Here is a 23846-nt window from a genome sequence, read left to right as displayed (position 1 = left end):
CGCCGTGACCTAGACCGCTTTCTCAGCCATACCCCGTGGGCCCAGCGTCTTCCCTGTGCTGCTTAGGATTTGTTTCCCTTCCCCCAAAGTCATTCCTATTTATCTGCTGGAAGCTTTGCCGTGAGACCTTCTGCTCGGGTTCTACAGCCCACGCGGAATCACTACTTTCTGGGGCTGCCATAATGTTGAGATTAACGTTTTTCCCGGGGATAGCCAACGGCCCCACACGGGCGACGGAAAAGACCGTCCATTTCCCGCAGCTTTGCATCTGTGAGTTTGGTTCTGGGGTCTTTGTTCTGTTCTGTTGGTTTTAATTGGCGTTTTCCTGCCTGGCTAAGGAAGTTGATCGTCTTTTCTCGTGGGCATCGGTGCAGCTTCTTTTGTCAAGGGTCTGTTCAGAGCTTTCGCCCATATTTAACTGAGGTGGGGTTGTTTTTGTTTGGTGTTTTTGTATTGATTTGTCAGAGTTTATCTGGATGCGAGTCCTTTGTCAGATCTACACGTTGCCTTTGCATTTCCTTAAGAATGCCTTTCAAGACCGGACGTACTTAATTATGATGAAATATAATTTATCGCATTTTCTTTTGTGAGTCACACCTTTGCTGTTCTAAGAAAACATCGCCTCCCCAGGGTGGCACAGAATGTCCTGTGTTTTCCTCTGCAAGGTTTATAGTTTTAGGTTTTACATTTAGCTCTATGATTCATTTTGAATTCATTTTTATGTCTTATGTAAGAGTCCAGGTTTTTTGTTTTGTTTTTTGTTTTGTTTTGTTTTCCAAACACACATCCAGTTGTCCCAGCACCATTGTTGCAAAGACTGTGATTTCCCTATTGAAATAACCTGGCCGCTTTGTCAAAAATCAATCGACCAATTCTGGACTTTCTATTCTGTTTCATTGATCTTTTATATTTATATCAGACTGTGTTGATTCCACTGGGCGTGATTCAAATTCTCTTAAACTTAGTGAAACATTTTATTTATTTCAGTTTTTTTTAAAAGATTTATTTTTGAGGGAAAGAAATGGAGTGCACGGCCTCGCCTGGGAGAGAGCCAGAGGGAAGGAGAGACTCTCAAGCAGACTCCCTGTTGAGCACGGAGGGGGGATCGCGACCTGAGCTGAAACGAAAAGTCGGATGCTCAAACCACTGTGCTCCCCGGCCCCCCTTTGCCCCTAAACTTACTGAGACATTTTCAATGACACATAGTCATTTCGGCACATAGTCTATCTTGGTGAATGTCCCACGTGCACATAGGAGGGAGGTGTATTTTGTTGTCCGAAGGTGGAGTGGTCTCTTAGTGCCAGTGTGGTCTCACCAGTTCACAGGTGGTTCACCTGTTGTTATGTGTCCTGTTTTTTGTTTTTTTTTTTAATTTTATTTATTTATGATAGTCACAGAGAGAGAGAGAGAGAGAGAGAGAGAGAGAGGCAGAGACACAGGCAGAGGGAGAAGCAGGCTCCATGCACCGGGAGCCCGATGTGGGATTCGATCCTGGGTCTCCAGGATCGCGCCTTGGGCCAAAGGCAGGCGCCAAACCACTGCGCCACCCAGGGATCCCACGTGTCCTGTTTTGTACCCAGAGGAGGACTAGGATCTCCTGTCCAAATTGTGGATTTAAGTGTCCTGTCAGGGTTGCCAGTTTTCTCTTCTGTGTTTATACCCTCTGTTATTAGGTGGATACAGACATTAAGTTCATTGGTTTTTTTTTTTTTTTTTTAAGAATTATTCCCTTTTTTTTTTAAGATTTATTTATTTATTCATGATAGACACACACACAGAGAGGTGGAGACACAGGCAGAGGGAGAAGCAAGCTCCATGCAAGGAACCTGACGTGGGACTTGATCCCGCGACTCCAAGATCACACCCTGGGCCGAAGGCAGGCGCTAAACCGCTGAGCCACCGAGGGATCCCCGAATTATTCCCTTTTTAAAAAGATTTGTTTATTTGAGAGCGAGAGAGTGAGTAGTGGGAAGGGGCAGAGGGAGAGGGAGAGAGAAACCGAAGCAGACTGTGCTCAACGCGGAACCTGAGATTGTGACCGAAGCCGAAACCAAGAGTCAGACGCTTGACCGACTGAGCCACCCGGGGCCCCTATACTTTTCATTGCTATGACATGTGAGGATAGTAAGTGCATCGTGTATGTTTTTCTTTCCTTTCACTTTTTAGCCGATCTAAAGCTTCATGTTTATAACCCAGTGCTTGTAAATAGCATATGGATAGGTCTTTCTTTTTTTTTTAAATAAATAAGATTTTATTTATTTATTCATAAGACACAGAGAGAGAGAGAGGCAGAGACACAAGCAGAGGGAGAAGCAGGCTCCACGCAGGGAGCCCGACGTGGGTCTCGATCTGGGGACCCCGGGATCCCGCCCCGGGCCGAAGGCAGGTGCTAAACCGCTGAGCCACCCAGGCGTCCCAGGTCTTGCTATTTTAAATCTCCTCTGACAATCTCTACCTTTTGGTTAGAATTATTAAGTCCCTTTATAGTTAATGTGATTGTCCGTGTGGTTGGTTGAAATCCCACCGTCTTGCTAATGGCTTCCTATTTTATCCTTGCTCTGTTCCCCCTTCTTCCTTACTATATTTTGGGATTGACTAAATACATTTACGCATATATAACTGCGCAGTAATATATGTTATATATATACCCACACACGCATTGTAGGTATTTATAGATAACGTAGTTTTAGGATTCCATGTCATTTCCACTCCTGGCTTATTAGCGCCGCGTCTTCGGTAATGCCTCCTTTGTGGCTCATATGGTGTATTCTGTACCCGTCGCAGTGCACTGGCCTCGTGTATAACGTGAGAACCTTAGAACTCACCAGGAACTTCCGTTCCCCATCCCCATCCTTCAAGCTACAGTTGTCATTTGCTTCACGTCTACATGTGGTAAATTTCACATTTTGTCGTTTTCATTTTGTGCGATTATGTTTTTCTTTTTTTTTTTAAAGATTTTTAAATTTTATTTATTCATGACAGACACAGAGAGAGAAAGAGAGAGAGAGACAGAGAGAGAGGCAGAGACACAGGCAGAGGGAGGAGCAGGCCCCATGCAGGGAGCCCGATGTGGGACGTGGGACTCGATCCCGGGCCTCCAGGATCACGCCCCGAGCTGAAGGCGGCGCTAAACCGCTGCGCCACCCGGGCTGCCCAGATTATGTTTTTCTTTCACGGCGCAGTGGAGGGATAACTTACACGCCATAAACCCTCCCCCCAGTTGTGAATGTACAATTCAATCGTTTTTAGTGACTTTATGGAGTTGTGCGACCATCACCACGATCCGTTCTGGGACGTTTCCGTCGCCCCAGACTCGTGAGCCTGTTTACGGTCCACGCCTGTGTCCACGCATAGCCCTAGTAATGTTGACTTCCTTCTGGCAAAGTACAGAAACTTCAATCCAGCGTGTGCGCTGGCCCCCGCCCCCTCCCATGGTGGTCACATATGGGCCGCATCTGTATATGCTGCGATTCCAACGAGACGGCCCCGGGATGAGCGCCTCCCATCTGGGGAGTGGACAGACTGGCCTGTGCACTAACCCCGCCTGCCGGTCTGGGGAGTTGAGGCTGTTGCCGTGCTCACGTGGCTCCTCTGCCCCGGCTCACGTGGCCTGCAAAGCCTAGACTAGTCACTGTCTGGGCTTCTAGAGAAAAGTTGCCCAACCCCTGCTTCCTACAACCTTGTGCCTGTTTTTTTTTTTTTTTTTAAAGATTTTAATTATTTATTCATGAGACACACAGAGAGGCAGAGACACAGGCAGAGGGAGAAGCAGGCTCCCTCGACGGGGGACTCGATCCCGGGACCTGGGATCACGCCCTGGGCTGAAGGCAGATGCTCAACCGCTGAGCCGCCCAGGCGTCCCGTCGACTCCAGAATATCCATGGAGCCTGTTACAGTTGCTCTTCCTCGACGACAACCTCCCTTCACTGAGCGGTGGTATTTTCCACCTACAGCAGTTGCCGTGAAGTGTGCGCAGCCCCCTCCGTGGGCATTCAGAGAGCTCCCGGGAGTTCTGTTCCCTGGTATGCATCACAGGCTCTTGGCGTGTCGTGTAACTTTTGGCTGAGTGCTGGACACCGGGTGAGATTCCGCAGCCGCCGCGGACTCTGGCCGCCCCAGGGCTGTCATCGTTGTTACCCTGGGTTTGTTAGCGACTTCCTTGGCCTCCATCTGTGAAGTCCACTTTGTGCGGGCTCACTGCCATCTGGCCTCACGTCACAACCTCCCCACCCCTGCATGTGCTCTCAGACCCAGGGTCCAGGATGGGGCAATGCGGGCACAAACACAGTGCACGGCCTCGCCCGGGCCCCGTCCCCCGTCCCGCCGGGGTCCACCATCTGGTCTCCCCACCTACAAGGCTCCACTGACTCAGCCTCTCTCTTTGCAGTGTCTGGCCGGCAGCTGCAGCCCGAGGAGCCAGATGCAGAAACGGAAGAGGACCAGTCTGTAAGCGAGGCCCCGGGAGCATGCACGCCCTCGCCACTCAGCCCCCAGCCTCTCCTGGGCCCCGGGCAGAGCCCAGGTGGCTGAGGGTTACCTGGTTTTTGTCTCCCACCAGGTGACGGAAGGACCCGTGGACGAGATCATTCGGCCACGCCCACAGGGGTCCTCACCTGTGTATGAATACGCCGCTGAGGGTGCCAGCTTTGGACTCCCGGTAAGGCTGCTGGACAGGGACCCCCAGGCTGAGGGACAGGCAGCTGGGGCCATGGGCAGCCGCGCCTCCTTCATCACCCCCCCATTTGTGCAGCCACGCTGCCCTGCCTGCTGCCCACTGGGCCACAGTTATACCCCTCCCGCCATCCTCTCTGACCCCTCCGTCCCCCAGGACCCCTCCGATCAGTGGGCCAAGACGCAGCTGAGGTAGTGCACGCGTGTGGGAGAGAGGCTCAGTGCTCTGGATGTGTGCGCACTCGCGTGTCTCTGGAGACGAGGCCCGGGGGCGGGGGGGCGGGCATGGGAGCAGGTGAATTTACTAAAGGACTTGTTCTTGCCGTGTTTCCTTCTTACCCTGCACACAAAACCCCAGTTCCTGTGGGGTTTCCCTGGGCGTGGGTGCGGGGCCCGAGGCCGGGCCCTGCAGGAAGCAGCAGGACCGAGAGTCACCGAGCCCCCTTCCCATGAGACCAGCGCCCTGTGCACGCAGCACTGCTCTGGGGCCTCCTGGCCTCCCGAGTCCTTCCCTGGGCCGGGTAGGGGGTGACCTCTGGCATCTGTGGCCGCAGGACACACCAAGCAGGCGGGCTTCCTCGGGCTCTGGAGGACGGAGATCCTGGTGGAAGCGAGACTCAGGGGACTCACGGACGTTCTCCAGGATGAGTCGTAGGCAGGTGGGTGAGGCAGTGCCTGAGGGTCAGGGAGCTGGGGTCTCTGCAGGGGCCCCTGGAGGCCAGACCCCTGGCCGGGCAGACCCAGGCACACAGACCTCAGTGTTCTCGGCTCTACAATGGGCAAAGTGCTGCCCGCTTCCTACACAAAGCGTGGAAGGTGCTAGATTCTGGGGCCTCCCGGTGAGGAGGGTGCCCTGCCCCGAGGCAGCATGTGCTGTCATCGGTGGCTCCCTCAGTTCTAAAGCTCTGCTGGACCCAAAGCGCTGGTCGCACTGTCTGCTGCGTCAGACTTGCCCTCGTGACCCTCCTGTGTTTGAACACCAGCCTCCTTGCGTGCCTTTGACGCTCGGAGTGCGTGTGAAGAATGAACAAGCCTTTGGCCGCTGAAGGCCCCCCTGTTTGCTCACCGAGCCTCCTGGGCCCGGACTCGGCTCCCTAGTGCTGGCAGGAGGGGTGCCGCTCCCACGGGACGTGGCCGGCAGCTGGCTCTCCTCCAGCGCGTGGACGCAGCGGCCTGGGCCCTGTCTGGGGGCTCCCACTCGTGCCCTGTGTCCCCCGGATGATGGGCGGGACTCTGGGGTCCCCGTGCTCATGGGAGGTAGGGCCCCACACCGATGCCCACGATGGCATAGGAAGAAGCTCACGATAGCCCTGACCTGCTTCTGCTCCGGTCCACGCAGGAGGCAACAGAGGTGACGCTGCAGACCGAGGTGGAAGCTGGGGCCAGCGGCTACAGCGTCACAGGTGGCGGGGACCAGGGCATTTTTGTTAAGCAAGTGCTGAAGGACTCCTCAGCTGCCAAGCTCTTCAGCCTAAGAGAAGGTGTGCTGACCACCCCCAACTCGGGGTCCCCGACGGGACGGGAGGGACCTGGGGGGAAATGGGCCATACCTATACCTCGGGGTGCCCCTGTTGACGCTGCCCAGACAAGTCCAGGCGGCGGCCACCGGCCGTGCAGGGCTTCCTCGCCGGGGCCGCGGGGTGGCCTCCTTCCCAGCAGGGCCCCTGGAGGCCGGGGTGGGCTCCCTGTCAGGGGGGCCTGTCTCACGTGCCCCTGGAGTCGCATCTGTCCAGGTCATGGCGGGACCGGGAGCTGACGCCCAGGACCCACCCTGTCTTTCTCTAGGCGATCAGCTGCTCAGCGCGACCATATTCTTTGACAACATTAAATATGAAGACGCTCTCAAAATTCTCCAGTACTCAGAGCCCTACAAGGTTCAGTTCCAAATCAAACGGAAACATCCTGCCGCAGAGGACGAGGAAGGGGCCTCGAGCGGGGCTCAGCTTGGCCCGGAGGGCAGCGAGGGGCAGGTGAGGCAGCACGGGCGCGGAGGCTGGGCCCCGTCGGGCCTCCCCGCCCCCGGGACTGGGGCTGGGGGGCGCCACCAAACCGTCCTCTGTGCTCTGAGCCCAGGGCTCAGATGTCTTGTTCCAGCAGCGCCAACTTCACTGTCCTTGTGTTTCAGGACAAAGATGTTGCCGATGGGTGCAGAGAGACCCCCCCGCAGACCCTGGAGGGGAGTGGAGACCGGGAGAGACTGCTCGCCAAGCCCAGGGAGGGCAGAGGCAGGCGTCCCCAGAAGGAGAGGCTCTCCTGGCCCAAATTCCAATCAATAACGAGCAAGCGCAGGCCAGGCCCGCGGAGGTCACACAGCTCCTCCGAGGCCTATGGGCGGGGAGGTGCCCCCGAAGTGTCCCCCACAAGCACAGACACGGAGGCACAGCTGCCAGCAGAGGAGCGGGAGCAGAAGGCAGACCCCGACGACCAGCGGAGGAGGAGCTTCCTGAACCTGAGATTCAGGGTGCGCTCAGGGAAGGCTCCCACGCTGGAGGGGCGACCGGGCACGGCAGGCCAAGTCGGACCACTCGCGGCCGGCGCTGTGGAGGAGGCCGGATCCCACGAGGACAGCCAAAAGGCCAGTGAGGCCACCATGGACAGCAGGAGAGAGGACAGGACGGCAGAGGTGCCAGAGGGGCCACTGGCTCTGCCCAGCCAGGGAGCCCTGGGGGAAGGCGCGAGCGAGGCATCCAGGCACCGGAGGAAGACAAAGGAGGCGAAGGACCAGGAGGACGCTGTGTCCGAAGGAAGGCCGGGGCCGGGCTCAGCCCCACGACAAGGTGGGGTACACCACGGCATAGAAATTGGGATTGCCAGATCGGCTCTGCAGAGCAAAGGAGACACACAGGGCCGCCAACCAGAATTCCAAATCCAAATCCCCACCACCTTAAAAACACCGCGGTTTAAATTTGCCAAGGAAAGAATACAAGATACAGAGGATGCCACAGCAGTGCAGGGACAGGTGCACGGGCAGGCAGGGACCCTGGCAGAGAAGGCCCTCTTCACAGAGGAGGGGCGGCAGGAACCCGAGGCACCTGCACCCAGGAGACCCTCAGTACACCTGCTGGAACGAGAGGGAGGAGCTGAGGGAGCCGCAGCAGCTCACGGGGATGGACACCAGAAAGAAGGAGAAAAGGACAGAGATGGGAAGGAGGACCGGACTACAACGCTCAGGTTCAAAATTCCCTCTTTTGGGTGGTCACCCAGGAAGGATGGGAAACCAGCAGGAGAAAAACCAGAGCTGGAACTGGACGGAAAAGGAAGAAGCACCATTACAGTGTCCACGCTGCACACTGAGGAAAGAACAACACGGATAGAGGATGAGGAAAGAAAACCTGACACCCCAGGGATACACCCAACAGTGGGTGAGGACCTAAGATCCGACGGACAAAGGAAGCAGGCCGACCTGTCCCTGGGAGACAAGGGGGTGGCCGCCAGAGACAGCAAGTTCAAACTGCCAAAGTTCAAGATGCCGTCCTTTGGCGCGTCGACGCCGAGCAAGTCCTTGGAGGCGTCCGTGGACGTGTCCGTGCCCAAGATCCAGGCCGAAGTGTCCGTGCCCTCCGTAGAGGCCGACGTCAAGACCACTGATGTGACCGTTGAGCTCCCACCTGCCGACCTAGAGCTCACAACCCCCGCGGCGGGCCTGAAGCTCCCTGAGGGCCAAGTGCCCGAGGGGGAGCCCCAGGAGCCCTCGGCCGCAGCCGGACTCAAGGGCCACCTGCCCAAGGTACAGATGCCCAGCCTCAAGATGCCCAAAGTGGACATCAAGGCGCCGCAGGTGGACATCAAGGCGCCCAAACTGGACCTGAAGGGCCCCAAAGCCGAGGTGAGCGGCCCCGACGTGGACGTGACCCTGCCCAGCGTGGAGGTGGACACCCAGGTGCCCGGCGCCAAGCTGGAGGCCGACCTGTCCCTGGGAGACAAGGGGGTGGCCGCCAGAGACAGCAAGTTCAAACTGCCAAAGTTCAAGATGCCGTCCTTTGGCGCGTCGACGCCGAGCAAGGATTTGGGAACTTCCGTGGACGTGTCCGTGCCCAAGGTCGGAGTGGAGGCCACCCTGCCCTCCGTGGGAGGGGAGATGCGAGCTCCCGAGGCTGCCGTCCAACTGCCCACTGCCGATGTGGACCTCCCTGGGGGAGAGCTGGAGGTGTCCCTGCCCGAGGGAGAGGTGTCTGTGTCCGGGCTCAAGGGCAAAGCAGAAGGAGTCAAGATCAAGGGACAGCTGCCCAAGGTCCACATGCCCAGCCTCAAGATGCCCAAAGTGGACATCACGGCCCCGCAGGTGGACATCAAGGCGCCCCAGGTGGACATCAAGGCGCCGCAGGTGGACATCAAGGCGCCCAAACTGGACGTGAAGGGCCCCAAAGCCGAGGTGAGCGCCCCCGACGTGGACGTGACCCTGCCCAGCGTGGAGGTGGACACCCAGGTGCCCGGCGCCAAGCTGGAGGCCGACCTGTCCCTGGGAGACAAGGGGGTGGCCGCCAGAGACAGCAAGTTCAAAATGCCAAAGTTCAAGATGCCGTCCTTTGGCGCGTCGACGCCGAGCAAGTCCTTGGAGGCGTCCGTGGACGTGTCCGTGCCCAAGATCCAGGCCGAAGTGTCCGTGCCCTCCGTAGAGGCCGACGTCAAGACCACTGATGTGACCGTTGAGCTCCCACCTGCCGACCTAGAGCTCACAACCCCCGCGGCGGGCCTGAAGCTCCCTGAGGGCCAAGTGCCCGAGGGGGAGCCCCAGGAGCCCTCGGCCGCAGCCGGACTCAAGGGCCACCTGCCCAAGGTACAGATGCCCAGCCTCAAGATGCCCAAAGTGGACATCAAGGCGCCGCAGGTGGACATCAAGGCGCCCAAACTGGACCTGAAGGGCCCGAAAGCCGAGGTGAGCGGCCCCGACGTGGACGTGACCCTGCCCAGCGTGGAGGTGGACACCCAGGTGCCCGGCGCCAAGCTGGAGGCCGACCTGTCCCTGGGAGACAAGGGGGTGGCCGCCAGAGACAGCAAGTTCAAAATGCCAAAGTTCAAGATGCCGTCCTTTGGCGCGTCGACGCCGAGCAAGGATTTGGGAACTTCCGTGGACGTGTCCGTGCCCAAGGTCGGAGTGGAGGCCACCCTGCCCTCCGTGGGAGGGGAGATGCGAGCTCCCGAGGCTGCCGTCCAACTGCCCACTGCCGATGTGGACCTCCCTGGGGGAGAGCTGGAGGTGTCCCTGCCCGAGGGAGAGGTGTCTGTGTCCGGGCTCAAGGGCAAAGCAGAAGGAGTCAAGATCAAGGGACAGCTGCCCAAGGTCCACATGCCCAGCCTCAAGATGCCCAAAGTGGACATCACGGCCCCGCAGGTGGACATCAAGGCGCCCCAGGTGGACATCAAGGCGCCGCAGGTGGACATCAAGGCGCCCAAACTGGACGTGAAGGGCCCCAAAGCCGAGGTGAGCGCCCCCGACGTGGACGTGACCCTGCCCAGCGTGGAGGTGGACACCCAGGTGCCCGGCGCCAAGCTGGAGGCCGACCTGTCCCTGGGAGACAAGGGGGTGGCCGCCAGAGACAGCAAGTTCAAAATGCCAAAGTTCAAGATGCCGTCCTTTGGCGCGTCGACGCCGAGCAAGTCCTTGGAGGCGTCCGTGGACGTGTCCGTGCCCAAGATCCAGGCCGAAGTGTCCGTGCCCTCCGTAGAGGCCGACGTCAAGACCACTGATGTGACCGTTGAGCTCCCACCTGCCGACCTAGAGCTCACAACCCCCGCGGCGGGCCTGAAGCTCCCTGAGGGCCAAGTGCCCGAGGGGGAGCCCCAGGAGCCCTCGGCCGCAGCCGGACTCAAGGGCCACCTGCCCAAGGTACAGATGCCCAGCCTCAAGATGCCCAAAGTGGACATCAAGGCGCCGCAGGTGGACATCAAGGCGCCCAAACTGGACCTGAAGGGCCCCAAAGCCGAGGTGAGCGGCCCCGACGTGGACGTGACCCTGCCCAGCGTGGAGGTGGACACCCAGGTGCCCGGCGCCAAGCTGGAGGCCGACCTGTCCCTGGGAGACAAGGGGGTGGCCGCCAGAGACAGCAAGTTCAAACTGCCAAAGTTCAAGATGCCGTCCTTTGGCGCGTCGACGCCGAGCAAGGATTTGGGAACTTCCGTGGACGTGTCCGTGCCCAAGGTCGGAGTGGAGGCCACCCTGCCCTCCGTGGGAGGGGAGATGCGAGCTCCCGAGGCTGCCGTCCAACTGCCCACTGCCGATGTGGACCTCCCTGGGGGAGAGCTGGAGGTGTCCCTGCCCGAGGGAGAGGTGTCTGTGTCCGGGCTCAAGGGCAAAGCAGAAGGAGTCAAGATCAAGGGACAGCTGCCCAAGGTCCACATGCCCAGCCTCAAGATGCCCAAAGTGGACATCACGGCCCCGCAGGTGGACATCAAGGCGCCCCAGGTGGACATCAAGGCGCCGCAGGTGGACATCAAGGCGCCCAAACTGGACGTGAAGGGCCCCAAAGCCGAGGTGAGCGCCCCCGACGTGGACGTGACCCTGCCCAGCGTGGAGGTGGACACCCAGGTGCCCGGCGCCAAGCTGGAGGCCGACCTGTCCCTGGGAGACAAGGGGGTGGCCGCCAGAGACAGCAAGTTCAAAATGCCAAAGTTCAAGATGCCGTCCTTTGGCGCGTCGACGCCGAGCAAGTCCTTGGAGGCGTCCGTGGACGTGTCCGTGCCCAAGATCCAGGCCGAAGTGTCCGTGCCCTCCGTAGAGGCCGACGTCAAGACCACTGATGTGACCGTTGAGCTCCCACCTGCCGACCTAGAGCTCACAACCCCCGCGGCGGGCCTGAAGCTCCCTGAGGGCCAAGTGCCCGAGGGGGAGCCCCAGGAGCCCTCGGCCGCAGCCGGACTCAAGGGCCACCTGCCCAAGGTACAGATGCCCAGCCTCAAGATGCCCAAAGTGGACATCAAGGCGCCGCAGGTGGACATCAAGGCGCCCAAACTGGACCTGAAGGGCCCGAAAGCCGAGGTGAGCGGCCCCGACGTGGACGTGACCCTGCCCAGCGTGGAGGTGGACACCCAGGTGCCCGGCGCCAAGCTGGAGGCCGACCTGTCCCTGGGAGACAAGGGGGTGGCCGCCAGAGACAGCAAGTTCAAAATGCCAAAGTTCAAGATGCCGTCCTTTGGCGCGTCGACGCCGAGCAAGGATTTGGGAACTTCCGTGGACGTGTCCGTGCCCAAGGTCGGAGTGGAGGCCACCCTGCCCTCCGTGGGAGGGGAGATGCGAGCTCCCGAGGCTGCCGTCCAACTGCCCACTGCCGATGTGGACCTCCCTGGGGGAGAGCTGGAGGTGTCCCTGCCCGAGGGAGAGGTGTCTGTGTCCGGGCTCAAGGGCAAAGCAGAAGGAGTCAAGATCAAGGGACAGCTGCCCAAGGTCCACATGCCCAGCCTCAAGATGCCCAAAGTGGACATCACGGCCCCGCAGGTGGACATCAAGGCGCCCCAGGTGGACATCAAGGCGCCGCAGGTGGACATCAAGGCGCCCAAACTGGACGTGAAGGGCCCCAAAGCCGAGGTGAGCGCCCCCGACGTGGACGTGACCCTGCCCAGCGTGGAGGTGGACACCCAGGTGCCCGGCGCCAAGCTGGAGGCCGACCTGTCCCTGGGAGACAAGGGGGTGGCCGCCAGAGACAGCAAGTTCAAAATGCCAAAGTTCAAGATGCCGTCCTTTGGCGCGTCGACGCCGAGCAAGTCCTTGGAGGCGTCCGTGGACGTGTCCGTGCCCAAGATCCAGGCCGAAGTGTCCGTGCCCTCCGTAGAGGCCGACGTCAAGACCACTGATGTGACCGTTGAGCTCCCACCTGAAGACCTAGAGCTCACAACCCCCGCGGCGGGCCTGAAGCTCCCTGAGGGCCAAGTGCCCGAGGGGGAGCCCCAGGAGCCCTCGGCCGCAGCCGGACTCAAGGGCCACCTGCCCAAGGTACAGATGCCCAGCCTCAAGATGCCCAAAGTGGACATCAAGGCGCCGCAGGTGGACATCAAGGCGCCCAAACTGGACCTGAAGGGCCCCAAAGCCGAGGTGAGCGCCCCCGACGTGGACGTGTCCCTGCCCAGCGTGGAGGTGGACACCCAGGTGCCCGGCGCCAAGCTGGAGGCCGACCTGTCCCTGGAAGACAAGGGGGTGGCCGCCAGAGACAGCAAGTTCAAACTGCCAAAGTTCAAGATGCCGTCCTTTGGCGCGTCGACGCCGAGCAAGTCCTTGGAGGCGTCCGTGGACGTGTCCGTGCCCAAGATCCAGGCCGAAGTGTCCGTGCCCTCCGTAGAGGCCGACGTCAAGACCACTGATGTGACCGTTGAGCTCCCACCTGCCGACCTAGAGCTCACAACCCCCGCGGCGGGCCTGAAGCTCTCTGAGGGCCAAGTGGCCGAGGGGGAGCCCCAGGAGCCCTCGGCCGCAGCCGGACTCAAGGGCCACCTGCCCAAGGTACAGATGCCCAGCCTCAAGATGCCCAAAGTGGACATCAAGGCGCCGCAGGTGGACATCAAGGCGCCCAAACTGGACCTGAAGGGCCCGAAAGCCGAGGTGAGCGGCCCCGACGTGGACGTGACCCTGCCCAGCGTGGAGGTGGACACCCAGGTGCCCGGCGCCAAGCTGGAGGCCGACCTGTCCCTGGGAGACAAGGGGGTGGCCGCCAGAGACAGCAAGTTCAAAATGCCAAAGTTCAAGATGCCGTCCTTTGGCGCGTCGACGCCGAGCAAGGATTTGGGAACTTCCGTGGACGTGTCCGTGCCCAAGGTCGGAGTGGAGGCCACCCTGCCCTCCGTGGGAGGGGAGATGCGAGCTCCCGAGGCTGCCGTCCAACTGCCCACTGCCGATGTGGACCTCCCTGGGGGAGAGCTGGAGGTGTCCCTGCCCGAGGGAGAGGTGTCTGTGTCCGGGCTCAAGGGCAAAGCAGAAGGAGTCAAGATCAAGGGACAGCTGCCCAAGGTCCACATGCCCAGCCTCAAGATGCCCAAAGTGGACATCACGGCCCCGCAGGTGGACATCAAGGCGCCCCAGGTGGACATCAAGGCGCCGCAGGTGGACATCAAGGCGCCCAAACTGGACGTGAAGGGCCCCAAAGCCGAGGTGAGCGCCCCCGACGTGGACGTGACCCTGCCCAGCGTGGAGGTGGACACCCAGGTGCCCGGCGCCAAGCTGGAGGCCGACCTGTCCCTGGGAGACAAGGGGGTGGCCGCCAGAGACAGCAAGTTCAAAATGCCAAAGTTCAAGATGCCGTCCTTTGGCGCGTCGACGCCGAGCAAGTCCTTGGAGGCGTCCGTGGACGTGTCCGTGCCCAAGATCCAGGCCGAAGTGTCCGTGCCCTCCGTAGAGGCCGACGTCAAGACCACTGATGTGACCGTTGAGCTCCCACCTGCCGACCTAGAGCTCACAACCCCCGCGGCGGGCCTGAAGCTCCCTGAGGGCCAAGTGCCCGAGGGGGAGCCCCAGGAGCCCTCGGCCGCAGCCGGACTCAAGGGCCACCTGCCCAAGGTACAGATGCCCAGCCTCAAGATGCCCAAAGTGGACATCAAGGCGCCGCAGGTGGACATCAAGGCGCCCAAACTGGACCTGAAGGGCCCCAAAGCCGAGGTGAGCGGCCCCGACGTGGACGTGACCCTGCCCAGCGTGGAGGTGGACACCCAGGTGCCCGGCGCCAAGCTGGAGGCCGACCTGTCCCTGGGAGACAAGGGGGTGGCCGCCAGAGACAGCAAGTTCAAAATGCCAAAGTTCAAGATGCCGTCCTTTGGCGCGTCGACGCCGAGCAAGGATTTGGGAACTTCCGTGGACGTGTCCGTGCCCAAGGTCGGAGTGGAGGCCACCCTGCCCTCCGTGGGAGGGGAGATGCGAGCTCCCGAGGCTGCCGTCCAACTGCCCACTGCCGATGTGGACCTCCCTGGGGGAGAGCTGGAGGTGTCCCTGCCCGAGGGAGAGGTGTCTGTGTCCGGGCTCAAGGGCAAAGCAGAAGGAGTCAAGATCAAGGGACAGCTGCCCAAGGTCCACATGCCCAGCCTCAAGATGCCCAAAGTGGACATCACGGCCCCGCAGGTGGACATCAAGGCGCCCCAGGTGGACATCAAGGCGCCGCAGGTGGACATCAAGGCGCCCAAACTGGACGTGAAGGGCCCCAAAGCCGAGGTGAGCGCCCCCGACGTGGACGTGACCCTGCCCAGCGTGGAGGTGGACACCCAGGTGCCCGGCGCCAAGCTGGAGGCCGACCTGTCCCTGGGAGACAAGGGGGTGGCCGCCAGAGACAGCAAGTTCAAAATGCCAAAGTTCAAGATGCCGTCCTTTGGCGCGTCGACGCCGAGCAAGTCCTTGGAGGCGTCCGTGGACGTGTCCGTGCCCAAGATCCAGGCCGAAGTGTCCGTGCCCTCCGTAGAGGCCGACGTCAAGACCACTGATGTGACCGTTGAGCTCCCACCTGCCGACCTAGAGCTCACAACCCCCGCGGCGGGCCTGAAGCTCCCTGAGGGCCAAGTGCCCGAGGGGGAGCCCCAGGAGCCCTCGGCCGCAGCCGGACTCAAGGGCCACCTGCCCAAGGTACAGATGCCCAGCCTCAAGATGCCCAAAGTGGACATCAAGGCGCCACAGGTGGACATCAAGGCGCCCAAACTGGACCTGAAGGGCCCCAAAGCCGAGGTGAGCGGCCCCGACGTGGACGTGACCCTGCCCAGCGTGGAGGTGGACACCCAGGTGCCCGGCGCCAAGCTGGAGGCCGACCTGTCCCTGGGAGACAAGGGGGTGGCCGCCAGAGACAGCAAGTTCAAAATGCCAAAGTTCAAGATGCCGTCCTTTGGCGCGTCGACGCCGAGCAAGGATTTGGGAACTTCCGTGGACGTGTCCGTGCCCAAGGTCGGAGTGGAGGCCACCCTGCCCTCCGTGGGAGGGGAGATGCGAGCTCCCGAGGCTGCCGTCCAACTGCCCACTGCCGATGTGGACCTCCCTGGGGGAGAGCTGGAGGTGTCCCTGCCCGAGGGAGAGGTGTCTGTGTCCGGGCTCAAGGGCAAAGCAGAAGGAGTCAAGATCAAGGGACAGCTGCCCAAGGTCCACATGCCCAGCCTCAAGATGCCCAAAGTGGACATCACGGCCCCGCAGGTGGACATCAAGGCGCCCCAGGTGGACATCAAGGCGCCGCAGGTGGACATCAAGGCGCCCAAACTGGACGTGAAGGGCCCCAAAGCCGAGGTGAGCGCCCCCGACGTGGACGTGACCCTGCCCAGCGTGGAGGTGGACACCCAGGTGCCCGGCGCCAAGCTGGAGGCCGACCTGTCCCTGGGAGACAAGGGGGTGGCCGCCAGAGACAGCAAGTTCAAAATGCCAAAGTTCAAGATGCCGTCCTTTGGCGCGTCGACGCCGAGCAAGTCCTTGGAGGCGTCCGTGGACGTGTCCGTGCCCAAGATCCAGGCCGAAGTGTCCGTGCCCTCCGTAGAGGCCGACGTCAAGACCACTGATGTGACCGTTGAGCTCCCACCTGAAGACCTAGAGCTCACAACCCCCGCGGCGGGCCTGAAGCTCCCTGAGGGCCAAGTGCCCGAGGGGGAGCCCCAGGAGCCCTCGGCCGCAGCCGGACTCAAGGGCCACCTGCCCAAGGTACAGATGCCCAGCCTCAAGATGCCCAAAGTGGACATCAAGGCGCCGCAGGTGGACATCAAGGCGCCCAAACTGGACCTGAAGGGCCCCAAAGCCGAGGTGAGCGCCCCCGACGTGGACGTGTCCCTGCCCAGCGTGGAGGTGGACACCCAGGTGCCCGGCGCCAAGCTGGAGGCCGACCTGTCCCTGGGAGACAAGGGGGTGGCCGCCAGAGACAGCAAGTTCAAACTGCCAAAGTTCAAGATGCCGTCCTTTGGCGCGTCGACGCCGAGCAAGTCCTTGGAGGCGTCCGTGGACGTGTCCGTGCCCAAGATCCAGGCCGAAGTGTCCGTGCCCTCCGTAGAGGCCGACGTCAAGACCACTGATGTGACCGTTGAGCTCCCACCTGCCGACCTAGAGCTCACAACCCCCGCGGCGGGCCTGAAGCTCTCTGAGGGCCAAGTGGCCGAGGGGGAGCCCCAGGAGCCCTCGGCCGCAGCCGGACTCAAGGGCCACCTGCCCAAGGTACAGATGCCCAGCCTCAAGATGCCCAAAGTGGACATCAAGGCGCCGCAGGTGGACATCAAGGCGCCCAAACTGGACCTGAAGGGCCCGAAAGCCGAGGTGAGCGGCCCCGACGTGGACGTGACCCTGCCCAGCGTGGAGGTGGACACCCAGGTGCCCGGCGCCAAGCTGGAGGCCGACCTGTCCCTGGGAGACAAGGGGGTGGCCGCCAGAGACAGCAAGTTCAAAATGCCAAAGTTCAAGATGCCGTCCTTTGGCGCGTCGACGCCGAGCAAGGATTTGGGAACTTCCGTGGACGTGTCCGTGCCCAAGGTCGGAGTGGAGGCCACCCTGCCCTCCGTGGGAGGGGAGATGCGAGCTCCCGAGGCTGCCGTCCAACTGCCCACTGCCGATGTGGACCTCCCTGGGGGAGAGCTGGAGGTGTCCCTGCCCGAGGGAGAGGTGTCTGTGTCCGGGCTCAAGGGCAAAGCAGAAGGAGTCAAGATCAAGGGACAGCTGCCCAAGGTCCACATGCCCAGCCTCAAGATGCCCAAAGTGGACATCACGGCCCCGCAGGTGGACATCAAGGCGCCCCAGGTGGACATCAAGGCGCCGCAGGTGGACATCAAGGCGCCCAAACTGGACGTGAAGGGCCCCAAAGCCGAGGTGAGCGCCCCCGACGTGGACGTGACCCTGCCCAGCGTGGAGGTGGACACCCAGGTGCCCGGCGCCAAGCTGGAGGCCGACCTGTCCCTGGGAGACAAGGGGGTGGCCGCCAGAGACAGCAAGTTCAAAATGCCAAAGTTCAAGATGCCGTCCTTTGGCGCGTCGACGCCGAGCAAGTCCTTGGAGGCGTCCGTGGACGTGTCCGTGCCCAAGATCCAGGCCGAAGTGTCCGTGCCCTCCGTAGAGGCCGACGTCAAGACCACTGATGTGACCGTTGAGCTCCCACCTGCCGACCTAGAGCTCACAACCCCCGCGGCGGGCCTGAAGCTCCCTGAGGGCCAAGTGCCCGAGGGGGAGCCCCAGGAGCCCTCGGCCGCAGCCGGACTCAAGGGCCACCTGCCCAAGGTACAGATGCCCAGCCTCAAGATGCCCAAAGTGGACATCAAGGCGCCGCAGGTGGACATCAAGGCGCCCAAACTGGACCTGAAGGGCCCCAAAGCCGAGGTGAGCGGCCCCGACGTGGACGTGACCCTGCCCAGCGTGGAGGTGGACACCCAGGTGCCCGGCGCCAAGCTGGAGGCCGACCTGTCCCTGGGAGACAAGGGGGTGGCCGCCAGAGACAGCAAGTTCAAAATGCCAAAGTTCAAGATGCCGTCCTTTGGCGCGTCGACGCCGAGCAAGGATTTGGGAACTTCCGTGGACGTGTCCGTGCCCAAGGTCGGAGTGGAGGCCACCCTGCCCTCCGTGGGAGGGGAGATGCGAGCTCCCGAGGCTGCCGTCCAACTGCCCACTGCCGATGTGGACCTCCCTGGGGGAGAGCTGGAGGTGTCCCTGCCCGAGGGAGAGGTGTCTGTGTCCGGGCTCAAGGGCAAAGCAGAAGGAGTCAAGATCAAGGGACAGCTGCCCAAGGTCCACATGCCCAGCCTCAAGATGCCCAAAGTGGACATCACGGCCCCGCAGGTGGACATCAAGGCGCCCCAGGTGGACATCAAGGCGCCGCAGGTGGACATCAAGGCGCCCAAACTGGACGTGAAGGGCCCCAAAGCCGAGGTGAGCGCCCCCGACGTGGACGTGACCCTGCCCAGCGTGGAGGTGGACACCCAGGTGCCCGGCGCCAAGCTGGAGGCCGACCTGTCCCTGGGAGACAAGGGGGTGGCCGCCAGAGACAGCAAGTTCAAAATGCCAAAGTTCAAGATGCCGTCCTTTGGCGCGTCGACGCCGAGCAAGTCCTTGGAGGCGTCCGTGGACGTGTCCGTGCCCAAGATCCAGGCCGAAGTGTCCGTGCCCTCCGTAGAGGCCGACGTCAAGACCACTGATGTGACCGTTGAGCTCCCACCTGCCGACCTAGAGCTCACAACCCCCGCGGCGGGCCTGAAGCTCCCTGAGGGCCAAGTGCCCGAGGGGGAGCCCCAGGAGCCCTCGGCCGCAGCCGGACTCAAGGGCCACCTGCCCAAGGTACAGATGCCCAGCCTCAAGATGCCCAAAGTGGACATCAAGGCGCCGCAGGTGGACATCAAGGCGCCCAAACTGGACCTGAAGGGCCCCAAAGCCGAGGTGAGCGGCCCCGACGTGGACGTGACCCTGCCCAGCGTGGAGGTGGACACCCAGGTGCCCGGCGCCAAGCTGGAGGCCGACGTGTCCCTGGGAGACAAGGGGGTGGCCGCCAGAGACAGCAAGTTCAAAATGCCAAAGTTCAAGATGCCGTCCTTTGGCGCGTCGACGCCGAGCAAGGATTTGGGAACTTCCGTGGACGTGTCCGTGCCCAAGGTCGGAGTGGAGGCCACCCTGCCCTCCGTGGGAGGGGAGATGCGAGCTCCCGAGGCTGCCGTCCAACTGCCCACTGCCGATGTGGACCTCCCTGGGGGAGAGCTGGAGGTGTCCCTGCCCGAGGGAGAGGTGTCTGTGTCCGGGCTCAAGGGCAAAGCAGAAGGAGTCAAGATCAAGGGACAGCTGCCCAAGGTCCACATGCCCAGCCTCAAGATGCCCAAAGTGGACATCACGGCCCCGCAGGTGGACATCAAGGCGCCCCAGGTGGACATCAAGGCACCGCAGGTGGACATCAAGGCGCCCAAACTGGACGTGAAGGGCCCCAAAGCCGAGGTGAGCGCCCCCGACGTGGACGTGACCCTGCCCAGCGTGGAGGTGGACACCCAGGTGCCCGGCGCCAAGCTGGAGGCCGACGTGTCCCTGGGAGACAAGGGGGTGGCCGCCAGAGACAGCAAGTTCAAACTGCCAAAGTTCAAGATGCCGTCCTTTGGCGCGTCGACGCCGAGCAAGTCCTTGGAGGCGTCCGTGGACGTGTCCGTGCCCAAGATCCAGGCCGAAGTGTCCGTGCCCTCCGTAGAGGCCGACGTCAAGACCACTGATGTGACCGTTGAGCTCCCACCTGCCGACCTAGAGCTCACAACCCCCGCGGCGGGCCTGAAGCTCCCTGAGGGCCAAGTGCCCGAGGGGGAGCCCCAGGAGCCCTCGGCCGCAGCCGGACTCAAGGGCCACCTGCCCAAGGTACAGATGCCCAGCCTCAAGATGCCCAAAGTGGACATCAAGGCGCCGCAGGTGGACATCAAGGCGCCCAAACTGGACCTGAAGGGCCCCAAAGCCGAGGTGAGCGGCCCCGACGTGGACGTGACCCTGCCCAGCGTGGAGGTGGACACCCAGGTGCCCGGCGCCAAGCTGGAGGCCGACCTGTCCCTGGGAGACAAGGGAATCTCCATCAGTCATCATGATCATCACAGTTTCCTCGTGGAAAGTGATATTTCTTTGTCAGGTGGAAAAAGTGACGAAAAAAGTAAAAGTAAAAAATCTCTTTTTAAAATGCCCAGCGTCTTCTCTCCAACTGGTAAAACAGCTAAAAGCTCCATAACCTCTGTCCGGGAATCTGAGGTCGAGATCTCGAGCCTTGCTCCTTGTGATGGTGTCACTCTTACGAAGTTCCAGGTCACTGTCCCCAGAGGCCCCATCTCCCCCGAGCTGCCTTGTGAAACCCCGTCTGTGTCTCAAGCGGCATCTGAGCCGCCCAGCGCGGCCGGTGATGTTGACCTCACCTGCAGAGAGAGCCTTCTCCTGTCCCAGTCTGAAGGGCCCACGGCCCCAGTGGACACTGCACTTACTGAATCTTTAGGCCGGGTAACTTTCCCGAAGTTTCATCGACCGAAGTTCCGGGTGTCACTCCCCAAATCGGACCCTGGAGGAGTGGAGCCTGGAGGTGCAGAGTTTGCGTCCCCCACGTCTCCTCCCCTCCCTGTGCAGGGGCCGGACTCCTCCTCCACGGAAGCCACGGCGTTCCCAATGCCAGGCAGCCAATTGCCACCTGCAGTTGTCTCTGCCGCCACCGCGGGCACCTCAGCAGAGCCCCTCGTGGAAGCCCCAGGTGACAGTACAGAGCGCAAGGGGAGAGGCAGTCCCGTAAAAGCACCAAGGCTGAAGCTCCCCTCTTTCAGCTGGTCCCCAAAGAAGGGGGCGGAGTCCAAAGCCGACCCTGGCGTCAGCGTGGTTATAGATGCAGGTGCTCTGGGTGCCCCGCCTGGGGTTCGTGTTCCACCCACAGAAGCGCATGGGGATGTGGCTCTTGGGAAGGAGGGAGAGGCTGGAGGGGTGAGAACGCAGGCCCTGGTCCTGCAGACGGTCGCCCCTCCTGGAGTGAAGGCTTCCACGGGAGGGGCCGGCCTGCTACCGGGAGACCCCGACCGGGCCCACACGGCCAGCGGGGAGGGTGGAATTGGGGGTGCTGGCGCCGCCGCGGGTCCCCCAGAAGGGGCGGACGTGAACCTCCACCTGCCACCGGCCCGTGTTCCCAGTTCTGACCTCAGACCCGGCGGTGCCACAGTGGAGGGGAGCCTGTCTACGGGTGACCTTCCTGTTTCCAAACACGGCCTGTCTTTCGGAGGCAGCGCCAAGGAATCCGGGCTCGGGGACAGCTCAACAAGCCAGCTTTGTGGGGAGGGGACAGCCCCCTCAGCAGAAGACCCCCTTCTGCTATCCCCGACAGTGGGGAGCCCGGAGCGGGCCACGGCCGCAGGAGGGGCGCCGGCGGGGTCCAGGGAGAGCTGGTTTAGGATGCCCTCGCTCCGCCTGCCCGGCTTCAGACGCCCCTCCAAGGAGAGAGCCGGGTCTGCGGGACTGGGGGCCCAGAGCCCCACATCTGCTGCCAGCGCTCCAGGGGAAGGAGAGGCACCGGCTGCAGTGCAGGGTCAGGACGACCGTGTACCCGGGTCAGAGGTGGACGCCCCTAAGTCCCCGCAGCCCCTGGAGGCCGGTGCAGACGGGGCGGCTGCTGGCAGCCCGGCTCCCTCCTACTCGGATGTTCTACAGAGGCACCTGGACCTTCACGCCCCTGCGGCAGGGGTATTGGCCTCCGAGGCCAGGGTCCGGCCCGGCGCAGGCTCCCTGCCCCTCCAGGTGCACGGGGCACCCGCAGAGCCCTGCGCCCCTCGGGGAGATGCAGGCCGGCCCCCTGTTCCTGGGCCAGCAGGCCAGGGCCCGGTCAGGGGGGCGGGGGGTGCCGAGGAGCCGCCTTCCCAGCCGGAGGGCCCCCTCAGACTGAGGGCTTCCAGCACCGATGTGCTGTCTCAGGTCTCCGTGGTCAACGTGGGTCAAGTCTGGGAAGACTCTGTGCTAAGCGTGCAGTTCCCCACCTTAACCGTGCCGCGGTTCAGCTTCCCGGCCCCCGGCTCGGAGGCTGATGTTTTCGTGCCCAGCCTCAGAGAGCTGCCCTGCGCGCAGAGCGGGCCTGACACGGCCCTGCACGAGCAAGACCCTGGTGTGCGGGCCCCCGGCAGCCCGACAGCCGCCGAGGCCCGAGGCCCCTCGGAGGCCGCCCCCATCTGCAAGGTCCGGGTGCACATCCAGGGCGCGGAGGCCGAGAGCCGCCAGGTCACCGTGCACAGCACAGTGACGGCCGTGTACACTGAGCTCTCAGGGCCCGAGGCTTTTCCCACCCAGATCGTGCGGGAGTCAGAGGTCCCCGCGTCTGAGACCCAAACACCCTCTTATGGGTTCTCCTTGCTGAAGGGGAGGGTCCCAGAGGCCCCGGCTCGGGCGCGGGTGCACGTGGTGACCGCCGACTCCGGGCCGAGGGGGCGCCTTCCGGAGGCCCCTGAACCAGTGGTCCCGGGAGCTGACCCCGTCTCTGGAGACCTCCAGCCCGACACCGGAGAGCCATTTGAAATCATCTCCACCAGTGTAGACCTGTCAGGACCCCCAGAGTGCTCATCCGACCTTCACTCTGGCCTCGGCCCTGCTGACAGCTGTTCCGACGAGGAGCCCGCGGAAATTCTGGAATTCCCGTCTGAGGAGGGCCAGGAGGCGGCCGCCGGCCTGGGAGGGGAGGGCAGGGCTCCCAGGGCAAGGCCGGAAGGTAAACGGGCCTCGGGTTTGTTCCGATTCTGGCTCCCGAGCGTCGGCTTCTCTTCCTCCGTGGCCGAGGCGAGCCCCGATGCCTTCGTGGAAGCCCCGAGCGCGGCCCCGGTGCAGACCCAGCCCGCGGCGCGGCCGCCTCCCTCCCAGGAGAAGGGGGGCTGGTTCCGATTCCCCAAGTTGGGGTTCTCTTCCTCCCCTGCCAAGAAAAGCAAAAGTGCAGAAGAAGAGGCGAGTCCGACCGAGCAAACTCCCCAAGACGAGGCAGGTACCTTCTATGACGCCCAAGAAAGCTTCTCCCCCGAAGAGCGGGGCGCCGGGGAGCGGGCCCCGGGGAGCATGGTGGCCTCGGCGGCGAGAACCGAGCTCATCCTGCTGGAGCCCCACGGGGCCGCCCGCCAGCCGTCCGCGCCCAGGCCCGCCAGCAAGTGAGCACCGGCTGGCGGAGTCCTCCGGGGAGGCCCCGCCGCTCGCAGTCCCGACCCCGCGTCCACCCCGCTCCCAGAGTAGGCCCCACGCCAGCCGCCGGACCCCTCCCACGTGGGGCCGGGGGGGCGGGGGCCATGCCGGCTGCTGGGGTGCTGTCTCCATTACCCACGCTTCCAGAGACCCATCCCTGCAGAGCCCCTCGACGGAGGCTTGCTAATGTCCGCGGGTGCAGACGTCGGGTTGCTAAAGTCTGGCGCATCCCAGTGCCCGTGCAGCCCCGCGCGTGGTCCCCGAGCCCCCACCCCCCCGCAGTGTACACAATGCAGCCAGGCTGCGGGCGGAGCCTCCTCGGCTGTCCCCTGGACGGGCAATAAAGGACAAGATGCATCCCACCACACCGACTGCGAGGTCTTTTGTTCCGGGTCGGAACACCCCTGCTTGTGCTCCCCCCGAACTCATCTCTACGGGCTGCCCTAGAAGAGCAGGGCTGCTGCACGGCCCCTGGGACCTCGTGGTGGGCCGGGCGGGTAGTGGGCGCACTGTGGGCATAGCCGAGAGAGCCTGCCGTGAGCCGGGGCCGGGGCAGGGTGCTGGCAGCGGGTTGGGTGCTGGCAGCGGGCTGGGACGGGGACTTGGAGCCACCCAGGCACCTGCCCTGCAG

The 23846-nt window shown here is 62.5% G+C and overlaps 1 protein-coding gene across 1 annotated transcript; it reads left to right on the top strand.

Annotated features, from left to right (window-relative positions):
• Positions 1–3865: 3865 nt before the first annotated feature.
• On the top strand, positions 3866–23577 carry AHNAK2 (AHNAK nucleoprotein 2). The gene is made up of 9 exons (XM_077910822.1): positions 3866–4022; positions 4388–4446; positions 4559–4657; positions 5226–5330; positions 6011–6152; positions 6457–6641; positions 6797–15736; positions 15779–19390; positions 19433–23577. The coding sequence occupies exons 1-9, from the start codon at positions 3881–3883 to the stop codon at positions 23186–23188; spliced, it is 17040 nt and encodes a 5679-aa protein (XP_077766948.1). The 5' UTR covers positions 3866–3880; the 3' UTR covers positions 23189–23577.
• The last annotated feature ends 269 nt before the right edge of the window (positions 23578–23846 follow it).

This window comes from Canis aureus, chromosome 9, assembly GCF_053574225.1.
Source record: "Canis aureus isolate CA01 chromosome 9, VMU_Caureus_v.1.0, whole genome shotgun sequence".
Lineage (NCBI taxonomy): Eukaryota > Metazoa > Chordata > Mammalia > Carnivora > Canidae > Canis > Canis aureus.
Note: the sequence above shows the minus strand (reverse complement) of the source record. Positions and strands in the feature narration are given on the sequence as shown.